General features: G+C 37.7%; 2 protein-coding genes across 5 annotated transcripts in view; one reads left to right on the forward strand and one right to left on the reverse strand.

Annotated features, from left to right (window-relative positions):
- DOCK1 (dedicator of cytokinesis 1) overlaps positions 1–25000 on the forward strand; it is a 457702-nt gene that overhangs the window by 170561 nt on the left and 262141 nt on the right. The gene's annotated exons all lie outside the window — the stretch shown is intronic.
- INSYN2A (inhibitory synaptic factor 2A) overlaps positions 1–25000 on the reverse strand; it is a 59998-nt gene that overhangs the window by 12839 nt on the left and 22159 nt on the right. Inside the window, exons 4-5 of one of the 2 annotated variants that reach the window (XM_087725979.1) lie at positions 19077–19169; positions 5333–5404 (exon numbers count right to left, since the gene is read on the reverse strand). In XM_087725979.1, coding sequence (XP_087582105.1) covers positions 5333–5404; positions 19077–19169 — 165 coding nt within the window. The remainder of the gene's footprint in view (positions 1–5332; positions 5405–19076; positions 19170–25000) is intronic. The other variant, XM_014073038.2, reaches the window with a different exon arrangement.

Consider the following 25000-nt stretch of genomic DNA (forward strand, 5'->3'; position numbering starts at 1 on the left):
GATAGATAGATAGATAGATGATAGATAGATAATTATTCCAGTAGGATAAAGTTTGAACTGCAAAGTTTGAACTTTCTCAATCAGTTTTTAACTCCCACTGCTTGATATGACCCCCAACTGATATTTACTATTTCTAGAAAAAGGAAATAGGTTCATTAAGGAAATATTTGAATTCCCAAATTAATTAGGCTATGATTACATTTACTTGCATACTATGAATTCCCAATATGATTGAGTCAGCTAATTGTGTCTGCCAATCATTCTGCACTATGTTTAATTTATAATTATTATTTCAATGAATAAAAGTAATGCACCAAGAATTTTACATATTTTAAAAAACATAATTATCTGAATAAATAAACCTGAGAGCTTGCATGGATGGGATGTATTTCTGAATTTATTTACAGTATAGTTTATGTAAGTCACTTTTAGGCTGGGATAAAATGTGAAAGATTTTATTGTAATGTAACTTTAAGCTATTATGCATATAAAATAGTAGGAAAGGGAATTGGAAAAAAGGAAAGGATAAAATCAGTGAATGAAATATATTACAACAGTTCCTTAATATACATTGATGGACCAAATGACATTAGAAAGAAGGCCTTTTCGAGAGATAAAGAAAGGCATATAATTAATTTATGGACAGTCCTTCATTCAATAAGTGAAGAACTGTCACTTCTAAAGTGATGAAGAGTGATCGCAAGCTTGTGGTTGCTTGTGAAACCATTTAAGTCCAAAGTTTATTTTTAGCATTCACACAAGAACATGTAGCAACAAAGAAAACCGCTTGATTAGTGTATTCTATCCCCTAGCAAATGGACATCACTTCTGATAATGGCATCTGCCAAGAAAATGCTATGGAAATGGAAGAGGAAAGAATTGCTATAAGCCAGAAAATAAGAGTTATAGAGTGACCTAGTGTATAAATCATTATAGTTGCTACTCCAGAGTAAAGAAGAAAAAAATACTTGCTATTAAAGTAACACAGGATTTGACTGATTTTGTGGGGCACAGCTGCACAAAACTGGAGAGATTGGGAGTTATATCAGCTTTCTGACTTTCCAAAGGTCCTCCAGAAAATGTGAAACATCATTGAAAGGGAAGAGCTGATTTTTCCAATCCAGTTTTGTGGGCTTTTTAGGACAAGCATGGCAACAGAAGTCTCTGGAAGACAAACTGCGTCCATTTCACTCTTAAATTCCTCCCAAGTCTAAATACTATCTGAGAGTAAAAAAAGGATGAGAATAGTTTGCTTCCCAAGGTCTCTCCCCAGTTCCACCTTTAAAACATACCAACATGGGAAACTTAGTGGCAGATGGGGGGTATTTTCCATGAAAGAAATGGGGAAAAATAACTCAAGAGGTTTAGGTTTAGGTTTATTAGATTTATATGCCGCCCTTCTCCCAAGGACTCAGGGCGGCGTACAACATTAAAAGAAACACATAATACAAAAGTTAAAAAAATTAAATAGAATATCCCAAACAAACCCAATTAGAATTGACAATAACATTTTAAAAAAAAAAATTAAAATTAAAATTAACAGGAAGGAGAGAAGGGAAAGGAGAGGAGGAAGGAAGGAAGGAGAGAAGAAAGGGGGGTAGGAAGGAGGGAGGGAAGGAGGGAGGGAAGCAAGGAGGGAAGGAAGGAGGGAAGGAAGGAGAGAAGGAGAGAAGGAAGGAGGGAAGGAAGGAAGGAGAGAAGGAGAGAAGAAAGGAGGGAAGGAAGGAGGGAATGTAGGAGAGAAGGAAGGGGGGAAGGAAGGAGGAAAGGAAGGGGGAAAGGAAGGAGAGAAGGAGAAAAGGAAGGAGGGAAGGAGAGAAGGAGAAGGAGGGAGGGAAGAGCCTACCCTTCTGTTTCTATCTTTGTTTAAAACACACCAGGGGTGGGTTTCAACTGGTCCGCGCGGACCGGTTGGTTGGTGAACCCAGAAGTAAGTAACTTCTGGGAACGCCGAAGGGCCCACTCGCCTGCCCGCGCTCCTTACCGGTTTTGAAAGCTTCTGCGCTTCCACGCAGGCACATGGCACATACAGTACCTGCGCGATTCTCCGTGAGCAGCTGGAGCATCACGCAGGCGCTAAGATGCATGCGTGAACTGCGCGTGTGCACAAGGATGCCGCCGACCCCGTTCCAATTGTACCGGTTGGAACGGGATGAGCAACCCACCACTGAAACACACCCATGCCCACACACTACTGACAGTAACTATAGTATATAGTTACTATAGAGCTGAGGTGGCGCAGTGGTTAGGGTGCAGTACTGCAGGCCACTTCAGCTGACTGTTATCTGCAGCTCAGCGGTTCAAATCTCACCGGCTCAAGGTTGACTCAGCCTTCCATCCTTCCGAGGTGGGTGAAATGAGGACCCAGACTGTGGGGGCGATATGCTGACTCTGTAAACCGCTTAGAGAGGGCTGAAAGCCCTATGAAGCGGTATATAAGTCTAACTGCTATTGCTATTGCTATATCACAAAATGTAGCCATTTAATATCTTAGGCTGCTGACCAATGGAAATAAGGTCCATGGAATGATAGTTCTTTAAAAGGACAAGGATAAGGAATCTCTCCTTCCTGGATTTTGGAACATTGATGAACATCTACCGGTAAATATAGGTAGTCCTTTCTTACTGACCATCTCTTCAGCAACCATTTAGCGAACAGTGCTAAATGAGTGATATTTTCAGACTGATTCACAAAGTTCTGGTTGTCACAGAGCCCTTGCAGTCATTTTATCTTGATTTAGGTTCTTAGGAACTGGTCTCACTCAAAACAGTTGCTGAGTCCTGCAGGATTGTCAACCAAATTCTTCCTTGCTGGCTTCCCACAAGCAAAGTCAATAGGAAGCCATCAGGGAAGGTTCCAATTCTATGGTAAGTCCCCTCGCTTTACTGTGCTTACACCAGGCCCTATATACCCCATACTTCTAATGCTCATGCCCTGCTGTGCCATCCACCCCCAGGATTTCTGGACTTGTGTCCAGCTATGCCATTCACTCTCTTGGTTTTCTTGTGCTCAGATAGCCTGCACCAATTTCCCAGGTCCTCCCCCACTCCGTGTTACCCCCCTCCCCCCCCGAGCTCATTATTTGGGACTTCCACCACTTCCTGCATAATGAACGGCACATCTTGGTTTTAGCAACCAGAACTTGATTTTAGCAATCATTTTATTTTATAACTGGCACTTAGTAATGACACATCTAGTCTCAACTGCCATTGTAGCACAAGGATTATCTGTATGGCTTTCCATGCACAATATTTCAGGATTCTTACAATCGCAGTATTTAGCTTGTATCAGTTAAAAAAACATTTATGCAAAACTTAATTGCTAAAGCACAATTGTATAGTCCAAAACATTCGTTGCTTATACACAATTGAAAAGTATGGAGTAAAATTCACCTAAAGCCAATTTATTCCTTAAGAACTTTTGAAGTCAAACACCTCATCTCATTAATGGCATGCATTACACAGGAGAATGAATAAGATGGCATTAGACTCTGCAGCTCAATCGATACTGCACCAATTTATGCTTGATGGATTATGCAAACAGACAGCAAAAGATGTGGCACAAAAATGCTTAGAAATGTAGTCCTTGTATCCCAAAACATCCTACATTATTTCTGGCAACAACTACTACGTAGGTTTCCCAGTTAATATAACAAATTTTAGTCACTAATTATTCCAGAAGACTGTTTAAAAAATATAATGTGCAGCATTCTCGTCATTATAAAGATGATAACATGTAACAATATACTGCTATAAGGTGATATAAATGCTACTCCGGTTAGTAAAGCAGGTGAAGCACGGAAGCGGTAAGACAAGGCAGCAGCTGTTCCAGAATATAGGCCTCCATGCCTTGCGTTTTCAGCCTCCAAACACTCCGTTTCAGACCCGTTCAAGTCTGTGGGGATCGCCAAAGCACATTGCTGCCGATTGATGCCCCAAAATACGACACACAGAGGTAAAAAACGGGGCATGCGATGGCCTAAAATGCAATGTGCAGAGGCCGGAAATGCAATGCGCAGAGGTGGCGATGTGCTCTGGTAATTCCAGCAGCCTTGAATCGGTTTCAAACAGAGTGTTTGGAGGCTGAAAACGCAATGCGCGGAACCCAAAAACAAAAGCCATTGTCTGTGGCGATCTCTGCAGCCAGGAAGTAGACGTGCAGAGGCCAAAAGGTGGGGGCCGGTGGATGAGCAGAAGTACATTTGGAGTATAAGACGCATCGAAATTTTCAGCCTCTTTTAGGGGGGGGGAGTGCGTCTTATACTCCAAAAAATACAGTATGTACATTTATCCACTTATTCTACTTTTGTGAAGAATACTTAAAATCTATGCTTCTACCAGCTTGCTACTTTTCCGATTTCTAGAGATTTACAAAGGCATGTCAATACATAAATCTATTACAGGTAGTCGTCAGTTAACTATGTAAATTGGGATCAGAATTTGTTGCTGAATAACACAGTTTTGAAGCACAATGTCACAGGACAGTGCTGCTTAGTGATGGCTCTCATTAAGCGAATCCTGCAATGTCATTAAGCATGACATCACATGGACACCTTTTGTGACCTTCTCCCATTGACTTTGCTTGCCAGAAGCTGTGAAAGTCCCAAATGGTAATTGCGTGACTATGGGAAATATGCTTCTGGAACTTTTTTGACCAGTTCTGTGTACATTCATTTAAGACATTCCATTTCTAGGCTATATACATTGCAAGTATAATGGAGCCGAGGTGGCGCAGTGGTTAAATGCAGCACTGCAGGCTACTTCAGCTGACTGCAGTTCTGCAGTTCGGCGGTTCAAATCTCAACGGCTCAGGGTTGACTCAGCCTTCCATCCTTCCAAGGTGGGTAAAATGAGGACCCAGATTGTTGTTGGGGGCAATATGCTGACTCTGTAAACCGCTTAGAGAGGGCTGAAAGCCCTATGAAGCGGTATATAAGTCTAACTGCTATTGCTAAGTATATGCTGTGTACCTTTTTAAAAAAGTAATATTCAGCGTAGCCATAATTTCCACTGTTACATGTTTTCAATTTTTTTATTGTAGACATAATGTTATTTAAATGAAAAAAAAGTTATTTTGATGAAGTACTTGCTACAAATTTCTATTCTATGATTGTACAAGTTAATGCACACCACTATCATCATCTCATTTCTCTTCTTTCCAGTATTTAAATACCTCATAAATTGGCTTTATAGTACAGTAAACATTAATTTCCTGTTCTTAAGAGCATTCATGCTGAAATACCAATTTAAAACAGTGGCTTGCATGCAGGTTCTATTACTGAGTAAAATCATTTTATCCGATTTGAAAAGGGGAAATGTGAGAAGTTACTTACCTATAGATTATGCACGCACTATTCCTACATGTGTCACAATTGGATGTGTCTTGACCAGTCCGATATGAAAGCCTGAAAATATAAAAACATTATACAGTTAAAAGAATTGCTTCTTCACTGTTTTAAGTGGAATGGAGGAATGAAACCTAATTTTCACTTTTCATTGGATTGTCAGTTTTGTACCTGCATTTAGGCACATAGGAATACTTACTTAGCAATAGCAATAGCTGTTAGACTTATATACCGCTTCATAGGGCTTTCAGCCCTCTGTAAGCGGTTTACAGAGTCAGCATATCGCCCCCACAGTCTGGGTCCTCATTTCACCCACCTCGGAAGGATGGAAGGCTGAGTCAACCTTGAGCCGGTGAGATTTGAATCGCTGAACTGCAGATAACAGTCAGCTGAAGTGGCCTGCAGTACTGCACCCTAACCACTGCACCACCTCGGCTCTTACGTGATATTCAGGAAACAGTTTGTTAATATATTGACAATATAAATCAAATTGCCTAAGCATGATTTACATATTGTGGACGGTACATGCCTGGCACAATGTTTTTATTAGATTTTCTCTATTCCAATGATACATATTGTCCATAAGGGAATGCTGGAGTCACATGCAATAAGCAAGAAGATGATATAATTGTTAAATTTTAGAAGTGATCCAATCAACACATTTTATTGTCAGGGAAGACAGATTGCTGTAGTAACATTCACAGCCTTTGTGCTTCCAGCATTATTTCTTGAATTATTACACGTGTAACCTAAATGTAAAGTGCAGCTTACTGTACCTTAAGGCAATAAATTGGTCATTATGAAATGAACAGTAATTGAGTAATACAGAGCTCTGATATATAGTTCACAAGTTTGGTAAACTTAGGCCAAAAGCATTATATTTTTTATATCTTTATTGAGAATAATGCTACATATAACAAAGTATGTGATTTATCAGTTCATTTGAAAGGGAAATTAGAGTCAAATATTTCAAATGTGTTTAATTCGGTTCTCTAGTTTCAGATTATATTATATGCAAAAATTCTGAAAATTCAAAAGGGTTAACAAATTTTAAAGCATACTGTAAGATGTAATACTATCTATAATTATTGTATGTATGTATGTATGTATGTATGTATGTATGTATGTATGTATGTATGTATGTATGTATTTATGTATTTATTTATTTATTAGACACATTTATATGCCGCCCAATCCCGAAGGACTCCGGGCGGCTTACAAAAAAATTAAAGAGGAAAAAAAATAATTATCCTATAAATGTTCTGTGTGCCTAATTTTCCATTTAAATTTATTACAATATGAATAGAGAAATCATTTAATATTATTTCAACCATATAAAAATCATATAGCAGGAGATTCTAATAATCTGAAATTAAATATTTGTGTTGCGCTTTGATTAAAAGTATTAATTCATATCCGTTGTTTCAGAATACAAAGCTTAGCAACATCTATCTTTCTCAATAATTTTACAATAATTTTATTATTTTCCCCCACTTTAAGCTTGTATTGAAAACTGCATGACAATGCTATACCAACTATTGGGGTGAAACCAAGAATCTTCTCTGAGCGACCAATCGGGTTGGCCAGTGAAGTGTCCCATGTCCCTTACCAGAGCTGTTGCTTCAGTGCCCCCAAAGCAAAGAGAAATATAGGCTTTTTGGTTGTGGTATGAGGCTCACTCCATATGAGTCATTGGAGTAATGAATTGTGGCATCAGAACTGATGAACCCCTCATTGATATCTTTGGGATGGTGGCCAGCTACATATTAGTGGTGCTGCTGCTACTAGGGAAAAAGTGGGTATAGGAGAGTACTTAGCAGGACAGAACAGTAGACATAGCAGACAGATCCTCATTTAGTGTCAACTTTCTTGGGCTGTCTCTGTACCAGAGGTGGGTTCCTACCAGTTCACACCTATTCGGTAGAAGCGGTTCATCAAATCTACCGAACCGGTTAGAAGAGGTTCCACCAGTGGACCCGGAAAGCAGGCCAAACCTACAGAAGAGGTTCCAACATTTTTTGAAACCCACCACTGGTCCTTGGATACGATTATTCTACACTATCATGCTCCTATTTATAAAACTCAGGGCCTCTGTGAAAGGTAAGGATGACTACTGCGTTTGTGGTGCAATCAGAACATTGCGTGTGTTGAAGTTGTTTTAACGCAAACCAAAGATGCCTTTTAAAAAACAAGTTGACATCCTATTCTTATGCATGCCAGTGCTGTGTGTGAGGTAATTTAAGGTGGTTCTGACAAGTGTCGTCGGCATCTTCATATCCGGTCACATGGGCGGCAAGACTCCCATCCGGTCACATGGGCGGCAAGCCACTCCCACAAAGGAGGCCACACCCACAGAGTACGTTCGAACAATTTTTGCTGCTCTGTACATATACTTTCCAGTTGTGATATTAAAGTTTCTCTGGTTGAAACAAAACAATATACATAGAGGGTATAAATGATAGGAATGAGCTACTGGATGCCCAAGATAGAAAATAAAATTTGGGTCTTATTTATGGCAGATTGAATATCATAAATTTCATCCATGGAGTTGGTAAAAAATGTGCCTTTTCCCTCTATAAAACCCAGTATCAGTATGTCACATTTGTTTCAAATGAACATTATATTGGTCATTTCCATAACTACAGAACTTTCAACCATACAAATTTGTCTTTATCTGCATAAACATTTAGGTAAAAGGAACAGCACTAGTTCTAATTATGGCAAGCCAGATAAAATATAACTTTGAAGGCTAGAAATATGATGTCCAGGCATTATTGGTATCTATAAACTGATAAGAGATTCTTAACAGCTCTTCCCCAACACTGGGCTGCAATTTTTTAATATCCCTGCTTTCATTATACCATGATATCATTTTACAGACCAAGAGGAATATATACAGATAGTAAACAGAATATAACCCACCCACCCCAAAAGTCCCACCCTTGTTAAATTAATCAGGCTGTAATCTTTAATTTAAGCCTTACTTCAGAGTAAGAAAAGGCAAAATACTTATCTGCATGAATTATATTATGTGGCCTTGAAATATGAGAGACTCTGAAGCAAAGAAGCCATCCTTAATATTCTTGGCTGTCTCAATAATTTCATGAATATTTATATATTGTCTTGCTTTGACTTTTATTTGTGAGTATGTTAGAGGTTGCATTATTTTAAATCCAGTTAAGAATCCAAAGAAGTTTAAAATGTGGTACCGGGAACAAAAATGACCTTTAAATTTGCTTTCCTCAAATTTCACAATTTATGCAGCCATAAATTATCCTTTTATTTGTGTGGAGGTGTCAAGATATACAACTGCAGGGAAAATGAAAAGATTCCTTGCCCTCTAAGGCTCTGAATTTTTACTCGGAGGAAAACGTGGGGATGCATATACACTCAATTGCTGCAGGTAGCCCCCCTTTCTTTCCTTCTGAAAGTACATAATGTATTTGCTGTGGAAATTTGCTGAATAGAAAACTAGAAAACTAACTTTACAACTTGGATCATTTGCCTTTCTGTCTCACGATACACAGTGATAATGGTTGTCCTGAGTTCAGATACATTCAGATTACCTTATTATCAGTGGTGGGTTTCAAAAATTGTTCGAACCTACTCTGTGGGTGTGGCTTCCTTTGTGGGAGGGGCTTGCTGCCCATGTGACCGGATGGGAGCGGCTTGCCGCCCATGTGACCGGATATGAAGATGCCGACGACACTTGTCAGAACCACCTTAAATTACCTCACACACAGCACTGGCATGCATAAGAATATGATATAAACTTGTTTTTTAAAAGGCATCTTTGGTTTGCGTTAAAACAACTTCAACACACGCAATGTTCTGATTGCACCACAAATGCAGTAGTCATCCTTACCTTTCACAGAGGCACTGAGTTTTATAAATAGGAGCATGATAGTGTAGAATAATCATATCCAAGGACCAGGGGTGGGTTTCAAAAATTTTCTGTAGGTGTGGCCTGCTTTCTGGGTCCACTGGTGGAACCTCTTCTAACCGGTTCGGTAGATTTGATGAACCGGTTCTACCGAATAGGTGCGAACAGGTAGGAACCCACCTCTGCTTATTATGGCCACAGACTAGTTCAATCAGAGATAAAATGTTCTAATTCTAACTGAAGATGCATAATGCTATTCCAAAGATCTTCTGCATGTTTTACATTCCAAAGATATTCCATGGCTTAGGGTCAAACCTTTCAGGCGACTGGTGTAAACTCAAACTAACAAGCTCCAGGATTTCCCAGTAATAGCTCACAATATCAGATATCATGCTTTACACGTTTTCCTAAATCTGAACTTTCTATTTGACAGAATAAGTTTAGCAGACTTCACTTCAGAAACAAGAGGGGAAATTTCTGTCCAGGCACCCCATACATCCCAATGTGCTTCAGTCAAATTAATCTGGATGATTCGTGTCAATTTTTATCATAACATCACAACTGACAATTGGATGAACTTAAATAATTTACATAATTATAACAGTGATGGCCTGTGATGTAAATTATTGTTTAACTGACATATGAGTCTTAATGGATAGCTATTCCCAATTAACATGAGGGTTTTATATGTTCTTTTAATGTTCTGAAAGAGGTATACAAGAGTTAATGAAAACATAGCTTTAGTTCTTTAAAAGGAAACAGCTTACCTTAGGGCCAGAAATACAAGGATTTCCTTTTTTATATAATTGTACAGATAGTTGAAAAAGAAAAAGAACTGAGTCTGAATCATAGGAAAATGGTCTTTCTGTGGTCTTTTGTTTAGTATAACAATTTATATTGTGTGAAGAACTAGGTCCAGAATAGGATTATTTCCTTCAGAAGCTGGACCCAGTGACAAGGCTTTTTGAGTCACATCTACCAAATTGAAATGTCATTTTCAATGAACAGTTAGCTGAATAAAAAGCATGGTTGTCATAAAAAAAAAACCCGTCTCTGATGAAATCCCCATTCTGGTCCAGTATAAAGTTTCATATTCAGGATTGATTCTGAAGGATATTAGGGCTGTTTTTGCTTTTCCTAGACACCTGAATTTTAGAACATTTACTGGGCCACTGCTGTGCATTATAATATATTTAATATAGGAAAGTTTCTAATAATGTCGTCTCTGGCTAATAAACTTTTAGAGCAAGATTTTCTCAGACTTGATCAGTAATTACAATCAATCAGGACTTACCCAGGAAGAACATATTCTATTGAATCTTAGCCAAATTAGTTTAAACAGAAATTATTTTATTTTCAAAGGTTAGGTACAGTGATAATATTAATGGTATAACTTATACAGCAGTTTGAGATAAGTTTCAACCTTCAGAAATATGTTATCGGTGGGAATCTCCAGCTGAATTAGTTTTTAACTGTTCAGAGATTTTATTTCATAAACTGTGACTAAAAGCTCCAGCCCAAATTAATGCAGAAATTAATGACACACCATAAAGGAAAACTTTTTTGTCCAATTAGATTCTAGAGAATATCATAACATGGCCCACTTTGGGGACAGTAATGCTAAACCCTAAATTATTATTTTAGTTCTAATTACAATTTGCTACAATGAACATCTCATTTTAAATATGCTTGTAAATATTACTACCTCTTATATTGTATGGGTTGAAAAAATAGAATTATTTAAATAATATGTTTTTAGTTTTACTAGCATCTGCGCACTTAGGGAAAAAAATGCACGTAGTCCTCACTTAACAACCATTTGTTCAGTCACTGTTCAAAACTACAAAAGTGTTGAACTAAGGGACTTATGATCTGTGCCTGAACTTACTGCTGTTGCCTCACTCCCAAAGTCACGTGATTGCGATCTGCCCTTGTCAACCCACTCACACTTATAGCAGGTTGCAAAACGCCTTTTGCAGTTTTCCCAGAAGGACAACAGGAAAAGCAGCGGATAGGGCAGAGGTGGGTTCCTACCAGTTCACACCTGTTCGGTAGAACCGGTTCGTCAAATCTACCGAACTGGTTAGAAGAGGTTCCACCAGTGGACCCAGAAAGCAGGCCACACCTACAGAAGAGGTTCCAAAATTGTTTGAAACCCACCACTGGTCCTTGGATATGATTATTCTACACCATCATGCTCCTATTTATAAAACTCAGTGCCTCTGTGAAAGGTAAGGATGACTACTGCGTTTGTGGTGCAATCAGAACATTGCGTGTGTTGAAGTTGTTTTAACGCAAACCAAAGATGCCTTTTAAAAAACAAGTTTACATCATATTAGTCGTTACTTTTAAAGCCTACATGGTATCGGACATGGGTACTTGAGAGACCGCCTCCTGCCAATTAATCATTTTTAATATATTACCATATTTTATAATAAATAAATGTTATAAGATCATGAGGTAAAGGGCAACGCATTTTGCCTGCTTTTTGGAACACTATTAAGAATATCTTTTTCAACAAATGGTGGATCTGGACTGCATATGTAATTTATTAGTGTGTTAGCATTGATGTGATTTATGGTTTTACTTTTGTTAAACTTCTTAATCATTTAAGGTAGGGCAGAATAGAAATGGGGTGTAAACAAATATTAACTGTCTTTTCATGACTGAATTAGCATAGTACTATTGTGTTTGTTAGATCTGAGGTTGGGCCTTGCTTCATTCAGGTTTATAAGCCACCTTGAGTCGTCATAGGCGAATAGGCGGCAATATAAATTCAATTTATACACAAACCGATTCGATCTCACAGGCTTGGCCTTCTCCAGGTTCCATTGGCCAGCCAATGTCGGCTGGCAACCCCCCGGGGGAGAGCCTTCTCTGTTGCTGCGTCGGCCCTCTGGAATGAGCTCCCCGTGGAGATCCGGACCCTTACTACCCTCCCAGCCTTCCGTAAAGCTACCAAGTCCTGGCTGTTCCGACAGGCTGGGGGCTGTTGAAATATCCAGCCCCGCCTCAATTGTGAATGTTGTGCATTTTTAAATTCTTTGTATTGTCTTATTTATTTCCCTTTCCCTGTTTATTGTGAGCCGCCCGGAGTCCTTCGGGAGTGGGCGGCATACAAAACTAATCAACAACAACAACAACAACAACAATTATCAACAAATAAATTAAAAAATATAACTGGAAAAAAGATTGAAAAAGATTAGAATGTAGCCAAATCCTGGACATAGGTTTAATATAACATGTTTGAAAGGAATCTACTGAAACAACTTTTAGACAAAGTTGTCTTTACGTGTCTTGTTAATATAAACATTTTATCTGGTACCATTGCTTGTATTTTCTATAAGAGAGACAATCGAGTTGTTATTTCCACATTGATTTGGGAATTCCTTTTTTTTATTACTATTTCGGAAATATCAAGAGTTTGCATTTTTGGCATGGTTACAAAAATTAATTGCCAGGAAATGCAGAGATTATTATCTTCCTATAGATGATTTGGAAAGGGGGAAATAGCTACTTATACTATTTTCTATACTATACTATTATTATACTACTACTAATAGTTAATAGAAAAGTTTAAAAAGATTCATATTATCCTCTTCAAATATATAAGGCTTACTTTGTAATTCCAATTTATACTAGAGGCTAGCTACACATTTCCACTTCTATTTGTCATCTGGAGGCTTCCTATAGCATCACTGATTTTGTTATTGAATTTATCAAAAATCAGAAATAGATATAATAATTCATTTAGTAAAGTATTTACAGTACATAATAATAGCTCAGCTGGATCAGGCCAAAGCCTGTCCTATTTCACAATTTTGTTTTTCACAAAACATTCTCAAAACCAAAATTTCTTGTAATACGTAGGCTCTATGAATTTATGCATCCAAGTTAGTGGCCTTCACTATCTCTTGGATAATGACTCCCACTTATGTGCTATGTAATGTTTGTTTAGAAATTGTTTTAATTCAATTTCAATGGCTGGCATTTGGTCCTAATATCTAAAGGATAAATATCTGTTCAAAAGGATAAATGTGTTTCTCTGTTCACTTTTTACATACAATGCATGATTTACGTTTACCTCTTCATCATATCCTTCCTCCTATGTTCTAAACATTTTACCCTTCATTTAGCTATTATGGTTTTCCCCCCTTGCTGATTATAAACATCTCAAACCCACAACTAGAAACATAAAATTAAGAACTTTTGCTTCCACGTGCCCAATTTACTTTACTTAAATTACCATTAATTGGTTATTTAACCAATTGGTTAACCATTCACTCAGTTCAAAAAGTGCCTTACAGAACTCTTTACAATCATACATTTAACCAACTAAAATAAAGTAGCTTATTATCTGCAAATTTGGTCAGGAAAAGCTTATGCCCAACTCAAGATCATTTAAGAATAAATTAAAAAGCCCCAATCCCAGAATAGATCCTTGAGGGACACATATTCCTTCTCGCCATTCAGGATAATTCTCTTTTCTTTTTCTTTCTGTTCTAATCAGTTAATTCATAAAACAGGTCCTCTTGTCTCAAGACTGCTAAGTTTACTTAAGAACCTTTGATGAAGGGTAAGGCAAAGTTTTATTTGCTGTCTCTGTTTGGTAATAAAGTGTTCTGGGTAAAATTTATTCACTTTTTCTCTTGCCTCTATATCCATCTTGAACATTTTTCTTATTCTTTTGTTGACCAAATGTCTAACCACCTCTCTACCAGGTTTTCTGGTTATGATATATTTAAAGATGCCCTGATGGCTTTTGTCTCTCTCCCCTCCCAAATTCACTAAATTTATTTTGACATTTCTGAAGGTGGGGATTTCGTTTGGGTGCTTCAGCTATCAGATCTATTTCTTAGGGTAAAGCTATTCTAGAGCAAGTCCAGTTTCAAAAATAGGTACAGAAAGTCCTCAACTTCAAACCACAATTGAGTCCAAAATTTAACCGAGATAGTTGTTAAGTGGGTTTTCCCCATTTCATGAACTTACTTGCCGCACTCTTAAATGTTGTTAAATTACTAATATGGTTGTAAAGTGACTTCTCGATTGACTTTAAATGGTCACTAAGTAGAGGACTATCTGTAAATTCCAATAATTTTAAATGCAAATAATTGAAATATATGATAGAGAATTTTTACATTGATGTTTAGCTCTGACCAAGCGCTTCTATTTCTATTTTGGCTCAGTGATTCCTTCTTCCGTTGCAAAATGAAACATGAGGCAATAGAAGACCTTTACTTCTGGCTAACTGCAATATCTAAACAAATGTATTCTGTTTACATATCCCAATAATGAATCAGTATTCCAAATGATTAAGAACAAAACCCACAATGGTTTTGCGGTGTCTCATTTAGAAGTTCAGTAAATTCTCATTACAGTAGTAATTTGGTTTATTCTCATTTTCGCCATCTAGTGGCCCATTGACCTTCAGTCTGAAATTAAAAGATACCAGGTATGTTCAGATATTTATGGTATACCTCAGATTTCTACTGTGATATCAGAATTTACAATGGCAATATAGCCATAAGATACTTCATATAAACTAAAAATCGGGATTTTTTCCCCAAGGTTAAAGCATACTTTATATGACTGCTCTGATTCAAAGTAGCACGTTGCCAATGGTTGTTTCACTAATCAAATTTCTCTAAATTTTAGAAATTAGATTTTTTTTTTTCCTTGAGAAATTCTGGGGACAGACTTCATGTTAAGAACATACAGCCACTATTCTATGCTCCACGGGATTATACTTGCAGAGAAATAAAGAACAAGCATACATTCATTTCAAATTCCTAACTAGTAGGAACACCAAATTATGTAAAATAGGTATGTACATCTTCAGTTGTGCCATCGAATGTTAAATGTGAATTACACCATGCTGTAAGAGACAACTGAAAAATGGGAGGGGGATACCAAGCAGATTTAAAAACAAGAGGGGTGATATCTTTAACATATTATATAGTGAGTCCACAGCTCCTTAGTTAAAATGTTGTTCTTTAAAAAGTTAAGAGATATATGAGCAAAAAATCCACAAAAATCTCTGCTGTAATGCTGTTTTCTTGGACTCATGAGTAAATATGAACTTTGTGTGGGAGAAGTAAAGAGGAAATTAATTCTAGGGCTTGAAGAAGAGCATGAAGAATAAAGATAAAGATCAAAATATTTAATGTGGTGGCTCAGTGGCTAAGACACTGAACGTGTCAATCAGAAAGGTTGGCAGTTCAACAGTTCGAATCCCTAGCGCCACGTAACGGAGTGAGCTCCCATTACTTGTCCCAGCTTTTGCCAACGTAGCAAAAGATTGTAAAAATGAAAGTAGAAAAATAGGAACCACCTTTGGTGGGAAGGTAACAGCATTCTATGCGCCTTCGACGTCTAGTCACGCTGGCCACATGACCATGAAGAACGTCTTCAGACAGCTCTTTGGCTTTGAAATTGAGATGAGCACAGTCCCCTAGAGTCGGGAACAACTAGCACATATGTGCGAGGGGAACCTTTATCTTTAATGGTAATGTACAGCTATGAAAGCTGGATACCGAGAAAGAATTAGAGAAACAAAGTAGGGACTCTCAAATTTGAATTTTGAAGATGGTTGCAAAGAAGCCGTGGACCATAAAAAATTAATCAAATCAGATCTGGAAATGTATAAAGTTTGAGTTTTCATTTGAAACAATAATAAGTAAATGTAGGTCAAGATGGCAAGCTTATGGAACCTGGCTTGTAACTCCTAACCGTGACCCGTCAAAACCGCGCTCGACTAAGCCGCGTCCGATTAAACCGTGTCGCTGACGTCATCAACAGGGCAACAACAGCCAGCGCGGAGAAAGAAGGGCGCTTTAAATAGCGCTTTGAAAGCAAGCCGATTCAACTTATAGCAATAGCAATAGCAGTAGACTTATATACCGCTTCATAGGCCTTTCAGGCCTCTCTAAGCGGTTTACAGAGAGTCAGCATATTGCCCCCAACAATCTGGGTCCTCATTTTACCCACCTCGGAAGGATGGAAGGCTGAGTCAACCCTGAGCCGGTGAGATTTGAACCGCTGACCTGCTGATCTAGCAGTAGCCTGCAGTGCTGCATTTAACCACTGCGCCACCTTGGCTCTTAAGGTAAGGGTTAGGTTTAGGGTTAGGTTTAGGGTTAGGTTAAGGGTTAGGGTTAGGGTTAGGTTAAGGGTTAGGTTTAGGATTAGGTTTAGGATTAGGTTTAGGGGGGTTAGGTTTAGGTTTAGAGGTTAACTTTAGGTTTAGGGTTTACAGCGTGCTTCTGTCTCCGCGCTGTTGTCGCCCTGTTGATGACGTCAACTACGCGGTTTAGTCGGACGCAGTTTAGTTGAGCGCGGTTTTGTGGTGGAAGTACTTCATTAATTTCATGGAACAATTTTCTATCTTGCTTTTCTGCTAGCAGTACTTGTTCTCAGATCTATTCATGAGTATATGGTATATTTATTACACTTGTATCCTGTCAAGGAGTCCATTTTTGTCTCACAATAAACATCATGATATAGATTTGGTTTGAACAAACATGAACACTGAAGGAACAAAGATGTTTTAGGGCACACATGTGCTCATGTACCATCTATCAGGAATTAATTAAAATATTTGTATGTTTAACTGCATGATATGGCTGTAGTACTTAGCAAAAGACAGTAAAGAGTTGTTGATATGTGCCCATGCACATTATGAACCATTTTTCCTCCTTCTGAAAACTGCACAGTCCTAATAATCAGTGTGTAATTGAACTAATGTGGCAGAAACAATGGTCTTTAAAGTTCTGTTCAAAAAATGCTCAGTTGACTACTTACACTGCCTGATAGTTATTTTTGTTCAAAACGCTCTTGGCAGACTAAACATTATGCTTTATGCAAACCTTACTCCCAGACAGTGCTAGTTACTGTAATTAACAAGGTGCAGGACAATTATTTAAAACCATGGTTTTCATAAAATGAAACAGATTGTTCCTTACTTTAATATACAGTACATTATTCGAAAACTTCATTTGGCCAAGTATAATTAGACATGCAAGAAATTTGTCTCCAGTGCAAAAGCATGTACTTGCAAAACAACAGAGCAATAATAATCATAATAATGATACCAATAAGAGCAAATAGTAGAGAAGGCTAATAATAATACTATAGACATAGCCTACAAGTAAATATACTTCAACATAGAGTACTGTGAAAATTAGTTGTTCAGCACAGCGATGGCACAAGGGGAAAAAAACAAGCACCAAAACCACAATATAAAATAATGAAATTCCAGAATAGCTTGGCTTAAGTTAGGCAAGCTGATACTCAGATTTTCAGACTGATATACAGAACTGAATGATTTTTTGGTTTAAATATAAGGGAGAAAACAATTCTGAGATATGTGCTAGTTTTAACTAGTCCATTAAAGCCTCCAAAACTTTCAATAATCTTTTTAATACTACATAATAATAAATGTTTTCTGGGAAGATCTGAGTTTAATATTTTTGTTTTGAAACAATAGCATTTTTAAAGTTCTGCTTTTCCCCCCATGAGAAATAAACTCCTAGGACAAAGGTTCATGATAAAAATAAAAATAAGCATAACTGAAAAGAACAGTCAAACAAGCGAGCATTGCAGGCAGAAGTCAACAGAATATTGACTTGTATGGTAGTTATATCTTGACAACAACATGTCAAAATATACTTGCAGTATTTACTGTCTAGAATAGTGAATTGTTGCAAACTCAAAGAAACTTTAAAACATTCATGAAAAATCTATTAAAAACACATCTACAGAATTACTGCCAGGCTGCTATGTGGAAAAGAAGTCTTGGCTTTAGTATGTTAAAAAGTATTTTCTTTATATGTATCTTTATCTAATTAAATGTAAAAAATGGGCGAAAGCAAATGAAGGGAAAAAAAATAAAAACAATGTAACCTACATTCTCGACTTCTTATTGAAGATATAATAAATATTCATTAAACATACGTCAGCTTATAGCTTTCATCTCCCAGTTTCTATGTTTTGAAAAAGCTTTTTTTCTTTTGGAATTCTGGATCCAATATTTGGCACATAGCAATAGCAATAGCAGTTAGACTTATATACCGCTTCATAGGGCTTTCAGCCCTCTCTAAGCGGTTTACAGAGTCAGCATATCGCCCCCACAGTCTGGGTCCTCATTTCACCCACCTCGGAAGGATGGAAGGCTGAGTCAACCTTGAACCGGTGAGATTAGAACCGCTGAACTGCAGATAACAGTCAGCTGAAGTGGGCTGCAGTACTGCACCCTAACCACTACACCACCTCGGCACATGCCTTTCAGTTTTTTTCAGGAAATAATGCCTCCCCCCCCCCCATCCGAATTACCGGAATGGATAGACAAACAATGTTATAGAATAGATTCTGGCTAAAACCAAGGAATAATTTACTGAGATTTGAGGGGTGTTACCCATATCCCTGAGCCTAGCTGTCCCAGTTAACTGAAAACATGGAGAATACATCCATGCTGTATGATATATTCAGGAGTATACTATTGTTCCTGTGTGTGTTATACCTTAATATCCAAATTGAGTTCTTCCTAGTTCAGTAAAGTTGCACAAAAGGCAATTTAGCAATATTACTATGTCATTTTTCAGTGAATTATAACTAGAGCATTCTATATTGTATTGAATTTTGTGCAAAATTCAGCAATCCTTTTACTTTCTTTGATTTTCTAACAGTAGTTGTATTCAGTCTCATATTTTCCCTTAGTTGTTTAAGACAAGTCTTATATTACTAGTTCTCTTATACATAATGGACTTTTTCTTATTATTTCTAATATGTGAACTAGGATGAAATAATTTATTATTTATAACAGTCCGATAGCACTGATAGTAGAAGACTTACTTTAATGGGTCAAGTCTCAACAAATGAGAAGTTGTTTTCATTACATAGTCAAGGTCCGATTTCGACATAAAGTTTTTCCCCTTGGAACAATATCTGTGAAAAAATACATGTGAAAAAATTATGTAGGATTGGGATTCAAAATCCAGCTGGATTTTGCAGGGGGAAATGGGGACAGCAAAAAGCAGCAATCTGATTTTTGGAGACCTATGTAACATTTTTCACAGATATTTTGCGGTACATAATTTATGTAGAAGAGAAATACTGATTGGGACAAAAGTGCCAATAGCTGATCAGTTAATGGTTACAGTTAATAGCCGTTCTTTTAAGAAGCGTAAAGTTTCAGATATGTAATGGAAAATGCAAGATTAAGTGTAACTTATAATTGTGTAATTGTGTTGAGAACATTTTTCTCTGAGTTTAAGGTGTAGAATTAAAGAAGGATTTTAAATTATGTCACATGCACCTTCCCCAACTCAAAATAAAAATCAAAGATTGAGTTTATTGCCCTGGAACAGAGATCAAGCAGATGTAATATTTAATCAGATAGTAGGTATTATAAGTATGGGAAGAATTTGAAAGTTTGAAAGGAATGGCTTATTTAATTTCTGACAGAAGCCAATTGATATATTAAACATGACAATACATTTAGAACTAGGATTCATCTGAATTAAAGACCACTTCAAAAGATGTTTTCGTCCACATGAAAGCTTTCATATATGATAGGGTCTCTGGTCTAGCTCCCTATTATTTTGCTAGTTATAGACTGGACTTCAAAAAATGAGGCCTGGTTACTGTAAATAATACATATGGTTAGCTTTCTATTTAAAAAATATATATTCCCCTTTCAATTTTATTCTTGCTGTTTACAAAAATGAAATAAGGTATGTTTGCTTTGCTTTCACAAGGCTTAGTTTATTTTAAAAAATGAAGAAAAAACTGCATTTGATGGTGTTTTGATATTTATTTACAATATACTTATATACTATATATTGCCCAAAGTATATATTATAAACATCCCAGAATCATAGGAGCTGTAGAACATATAAATTTAGTATATTATTATTACTTTCTAATTATTATTTACTAAGCAATAGATTTACTAACCAATCAACTTGAAATTTAAAAGAAAAAAAACCTTTAAAAACTTGCCTTTGAGCTCCCTTAAAACTGTGACACGTGTGTGTGTGTGTGTGTGTGTGTGTGTGTGTGTGTGTGTGTGTGTATAATAGATTAGATATATGAATAGTAACTGCATAAACATTATCCAAAGCCAGTAAAAGAACAAAATCAAAGTGGTAAACTGACTGTATAACTAGTATTTAAAAGAAGACAAGTCTTCAAACCCTTTTGAAATACCATCAAGGACCAAGCTAACCTCACCAAGATGTTCCATAATTACAACTTACTGCTCTCCACCCCTGATCTCTCATGAATACTTCATTGAACGGGTTGATTGTATTGGAAGAGATAATCCTAAAAATAATAGCAATAGCAGTTCGACTTATCTACCACTTCATAGGGCTTTCAGGCCTCTCTAAGCGGTTTACAGAGTCAGCATATCGCCCCCACAGTCTGGGTCCTCATTTCACCCACCTCGGAAGGATGGAAGGCTGAGTCAACCTTGAGCCGGTGAGATTAGAACCGCCGAACTGCAGATAGCAGTCAGCTGAAGTGGCCTGCAGTACTGCACTCTAACCACTGCGCCACCTCGCAGGTAGAAAGGAACCAAGCCTTATAGAGTCTTAATAAGGAAATTGCAAGACTTTTAATTAGACTTGAAAATTTAGTAGAATTTGAAAATGATATAGCACATTACTCCTCTCCCTTCCTTTTCTACAGACATTATTATTTCAGCATATATTAATGTAGTCTCACACCAGGGGTGGGTTGCTAATCCCGTTCCAACCTGTTCGGTTGGAACGGGGCCGGCGGCATCCTCGTGCACGCGCGTTCACACATGCGTCTTAGCACCTGCGCGATGCTCCAGCTGCTCGCGGAGACTCGCGCAGGCGCTGTATGTGCCATCCAGCTGCTCGCGGAGAATCGCGCAGGCGCTGTATGTGCCATGCGCCTGCGTGGAAGCGCAGAAGCCTTCAAAGACCGGTAAGGAGGGCGGGCGGGTGGGCCCTTCGCTGTTCCCGGAAGTTACTTACTTCCGGGTTCGCCAACCAACCGGTTCGCGGGGACCGCCGCGAACCGGTTGAAACCCACCCCTGTCTCACACATGCAAGCTGATTGTCTACCCTTATTCTATTGAAACAGCATTGTCAATGAAAATGTCCAAGTTATCAATTCATTCTAAGGTCTGCAAAAATAAGTCTTTTAAATAAACAAATAGGCAGGCCCATGACAAAAAAAATAAGTCAGGATCCAGCATTAGTGATGATCTGGACTATTCACTGTTTATTTTATTTTGAGTGAACACTGAAAACCATACGAAGATGAAGAAGATGGTCTAGAGTACTATGAAAAGAGAAGAAAAATTGGCTGCATTTTGTTGTTCTTCATTGTCTATTTATAGTGGTACAGCACTGCATATTTTTGCTATACAGTACCATTTTTATAATATTATTATTAATTCCCTAAGAATTAAACTAAGGTTAGTTTCTGACCTTTTAAATGTTGAATTCACTTTCTATTTTTTTTAAATGGATTCTATTGAATTTAGCATCCTGATTACATACATTATCTGGAAGTGGTAATGCAAGCTAAGGAAAAAAGTTAGGATTTAAAACCAATAAATACATAAATTGCTGTTACTAAATAATCCTTTCACAAGCCTATGCAGACTTCGTTATATGACTGTGTTTAGTAGCGGGATTATATTTTTCTCTGGTGCTTTTCATTTCATAATATTTAAATCTTTTCGTTTCAAAGTTATCTTTTTCTTCATTAGAAATAGAGCCTATGTTTGTAACAAATCATATATTAATAAAAGTTATTTTATTAATAAAAACAAAGGTGAAGTCATTACTTTCAAAGAGAGATTTTGTTTAATAACAAAGCAATTTACTGTTTTCCATATGATTTGATTCTCCTAAAATTCTTATCCTTTCAAAGGTACCTGGGTACTGGAATAGTTTTGAAATGAAAAAGAAATTACAATACGTTCTTCTAACGTAAAAATGCTATAGTAACATAAAACGTTGAAGAAATTTATTTTTCTTCATTCAAGCAAAAGAACAAAATGAATTAAACCATAAACCATTAGCTGCCTGATATTTCTTCTTCTAATGTTTTAGAGATAGGAATATAAAATGTGTTGAAGAAGAGGCTGTGGCTACATATACTGGGAAGGAAAAATACAAGATTTTATTAAAGTCATTTTAGTGGTTGGTCATTTTCTACAGGCAAACCAATTCAATTTATAATCAAAGTTTATGACAATCAGGAATAGGTTTGAGCAGAAGCTTCTAGGCTAAAGTAGTTTAATTTATTTTAACTATATGGCCACATTTACATCTGCTTTATGTAACTCACCTATTGAGTTTAGAATGTTTTAGTTCATGTCAGACATAGATGCTATTAAATTAGAGTATTTGCCCACTCATACTATAGTGGTTCACAAGCATCTACTAGACTGGCGTCTGAATTTTCAGCAAACTGTAAATAAGCTGCTTCTCATCAAGAAAGTGAGCAATCAATGTGTCCTGGCTGAGATGAATGCATAATACTATATATATCAGATGAGACATTCATGTAACTTTTAAAATAAGTATAAAATGTATACAAGTGTAAATATTTTTAAAAGAGCCCATATATTTTAGTTTCCAGTCATTTTAATATTTTTATAGTTAATGTCAATTAAAAACTATGACATTTATACCAATTTGTTGTTGTTTTCTTTCTCTCTGTATAATATGTAAATTTGTTCACTTGAAATATAAGCAAATATATACAAAACTAACTATGTGCGGGCCTGCAATCACTTTTAAGTCTTGCTGCTTTTTGAATATCATTTAAGTCTAACAAGGGAAGTAGGTCTTTGTTCTTCTCTATGCTGAAAGAAAAAAAAAAGAACTCTAAACCTCTATTCACGAGGCAGCCTAGTCATAGCTATGAATGGTGAAAACATTTATGAACCCCTGACAACACATAACACTTCGTGGTTATGAATCATTGGCATTCCTGTTTATCTGTCCTAGTGTCCTTATGTTTCTAGGTCCCTGGTCTGCATTCCCAATGCCAATGAGAGACCGCCTCCTGCCAATTACCTCCCATAGACCCATTAGATCCCACCGATTAGGCCTCCTCCGAATTCCATCTGCCGGCCAATGCCGGCTGTCGACCACCCGGAGGAGGGCCTTCTCTGTGGCTGCTCCGGCCCTTTGGAACGAGCTCCCCGTGGAGATTCGGACCCTCTCCACCCTTCGGGCCTTCCGGATGGCCGTGAAGACCTGGCTGTCCCAGCAAGCCTGGGATTGAGTCCCCCCCCCACTCGAATTTGCTGTGCTTGCTGTGTTTTTTAAAATTGTTGTATCACTGTCCTGTTTGTCTTACTTTCTGTATTTGTTTTTCCCCTTCCCCTGTTTTTTGTTCAGCCGCCCTGAGTCCCTTCGGGGAATAGGGCGGCTTACAAATCGAATAAATACCAAATACCATTTCCAACTCAAATTTGTATTCTACCGTGAGTTATAAATAAAGATCAATTGCCCCCTTTTCCCCCAATTAGGGCAAAGGATGTAGTTCCATACTTAACAGGGATATACTAAAACTTTCTTTTAAATGATAGTTTGCAATGGGTCTGATCCAAAAGGAATTGGTCTGTTTGGAAATAACAACAACCAATATACATGTGAAATAGAAATAATGCTTCCCTCACTACAAGCATCTTTAAGAAGTAGAAACTGCTAATTAAATACTAACAATTAATAAGTCTGGTTAGGCTACATTTTATATGTTAAACTGTGTATTCTGAATCTTAGTCCTTTTTTACAGGTTAGTTTTAAGATTTCACTATTTATTTTCCATCAAGAAGAGAAAGGAAGAAATACTACAGGAAGTTCTAAATCCTTATTTATATATGCCAATTGGGTTGTACTGTTGCAATCAGTAGTTTCCTGATTACATCCTGAAAAAATATGCACAAAACTATTAACTTTGCATGTTTGTAATTTAAATCCTGAAATCAATCTAACTCATCAGCCATAGGATCTCTGCTAGTAGGTCAACATTGCTTTGATAGTCACAAGCCACAGGGCCTCTTCAGTGCCATACTTATATTTTCTCCCACATTCAGCCTTTCTGAGGCAACAAACATTAATGCCATGATATAATGGAAATACAGATATGAAAAGCTTAGAGTTTCAATAAACATACCGTGTTTTCCCGAAAATACGACATGTCCTGATAATAAGGCCATGCCACATTTTTCTGGTGGGCAAAAATATAAGCCCTCCCCCGCAAATAAGCCTCCTGGACAACCCCCCACCTCCGGCCAGGCAGAGCGCCTCTCACCAACCTAGCGGTATCCCAAAGGTGCCAAGCAGCGGGAACTGGGGGGAGGCAAAGGTGATCACATTGCTTGGTGCCTTTGGGATACCGCTAGGTTGGTGAGCAGCGCTGTGCCCAGCTGAAGAGGGGGGTTGCCGGGCGGCTGCTCTCTTGCGAGTGGGCTCCCAAAGAGCCGGGCACAGCCTCAGGGGAGAACAGTTGTGTTGAGCTGTTGCAGCAGCGCAGCACAACAGCCATGAAGCAACCATGCTCACAAGCAGCCACTCGGCAAACCCCCTTTCCAGCCGGGCACAGCACCATTCACTGACCTAGGGGTATCGCCAAGCCACGTGAGCGCCCGTTCGCTGCCTCCCGGCTCCCGTGGCTTAGCGCCTTCCAAATGCCATTGAATGGCGCTCTGCATGACTGGAGAGAGGGATTACGCGAACAGCTGTTCTGCTCTTGCGCCTTCCAGCCTCACGATGCCCTGG

The sequence above is a fragment of the Thamnophis sirtalis genome, unplaced genomic scaffold (assembly GCF_051295495.1).
Source record: "Thamnophis sirtalis isolate CommonGarterSnake01/CBP01778 unplaced genomic scaffold, rThaSir2_p1.2 scaffold_11, whole genome shotgun sequence".
NCBI classification, from domain to species: Eukaryota; Metazoa; Chordata; class Lepidosauria; order Squamata; family Natricidae; genus Thamnophis; species Thamnophis sirtalis.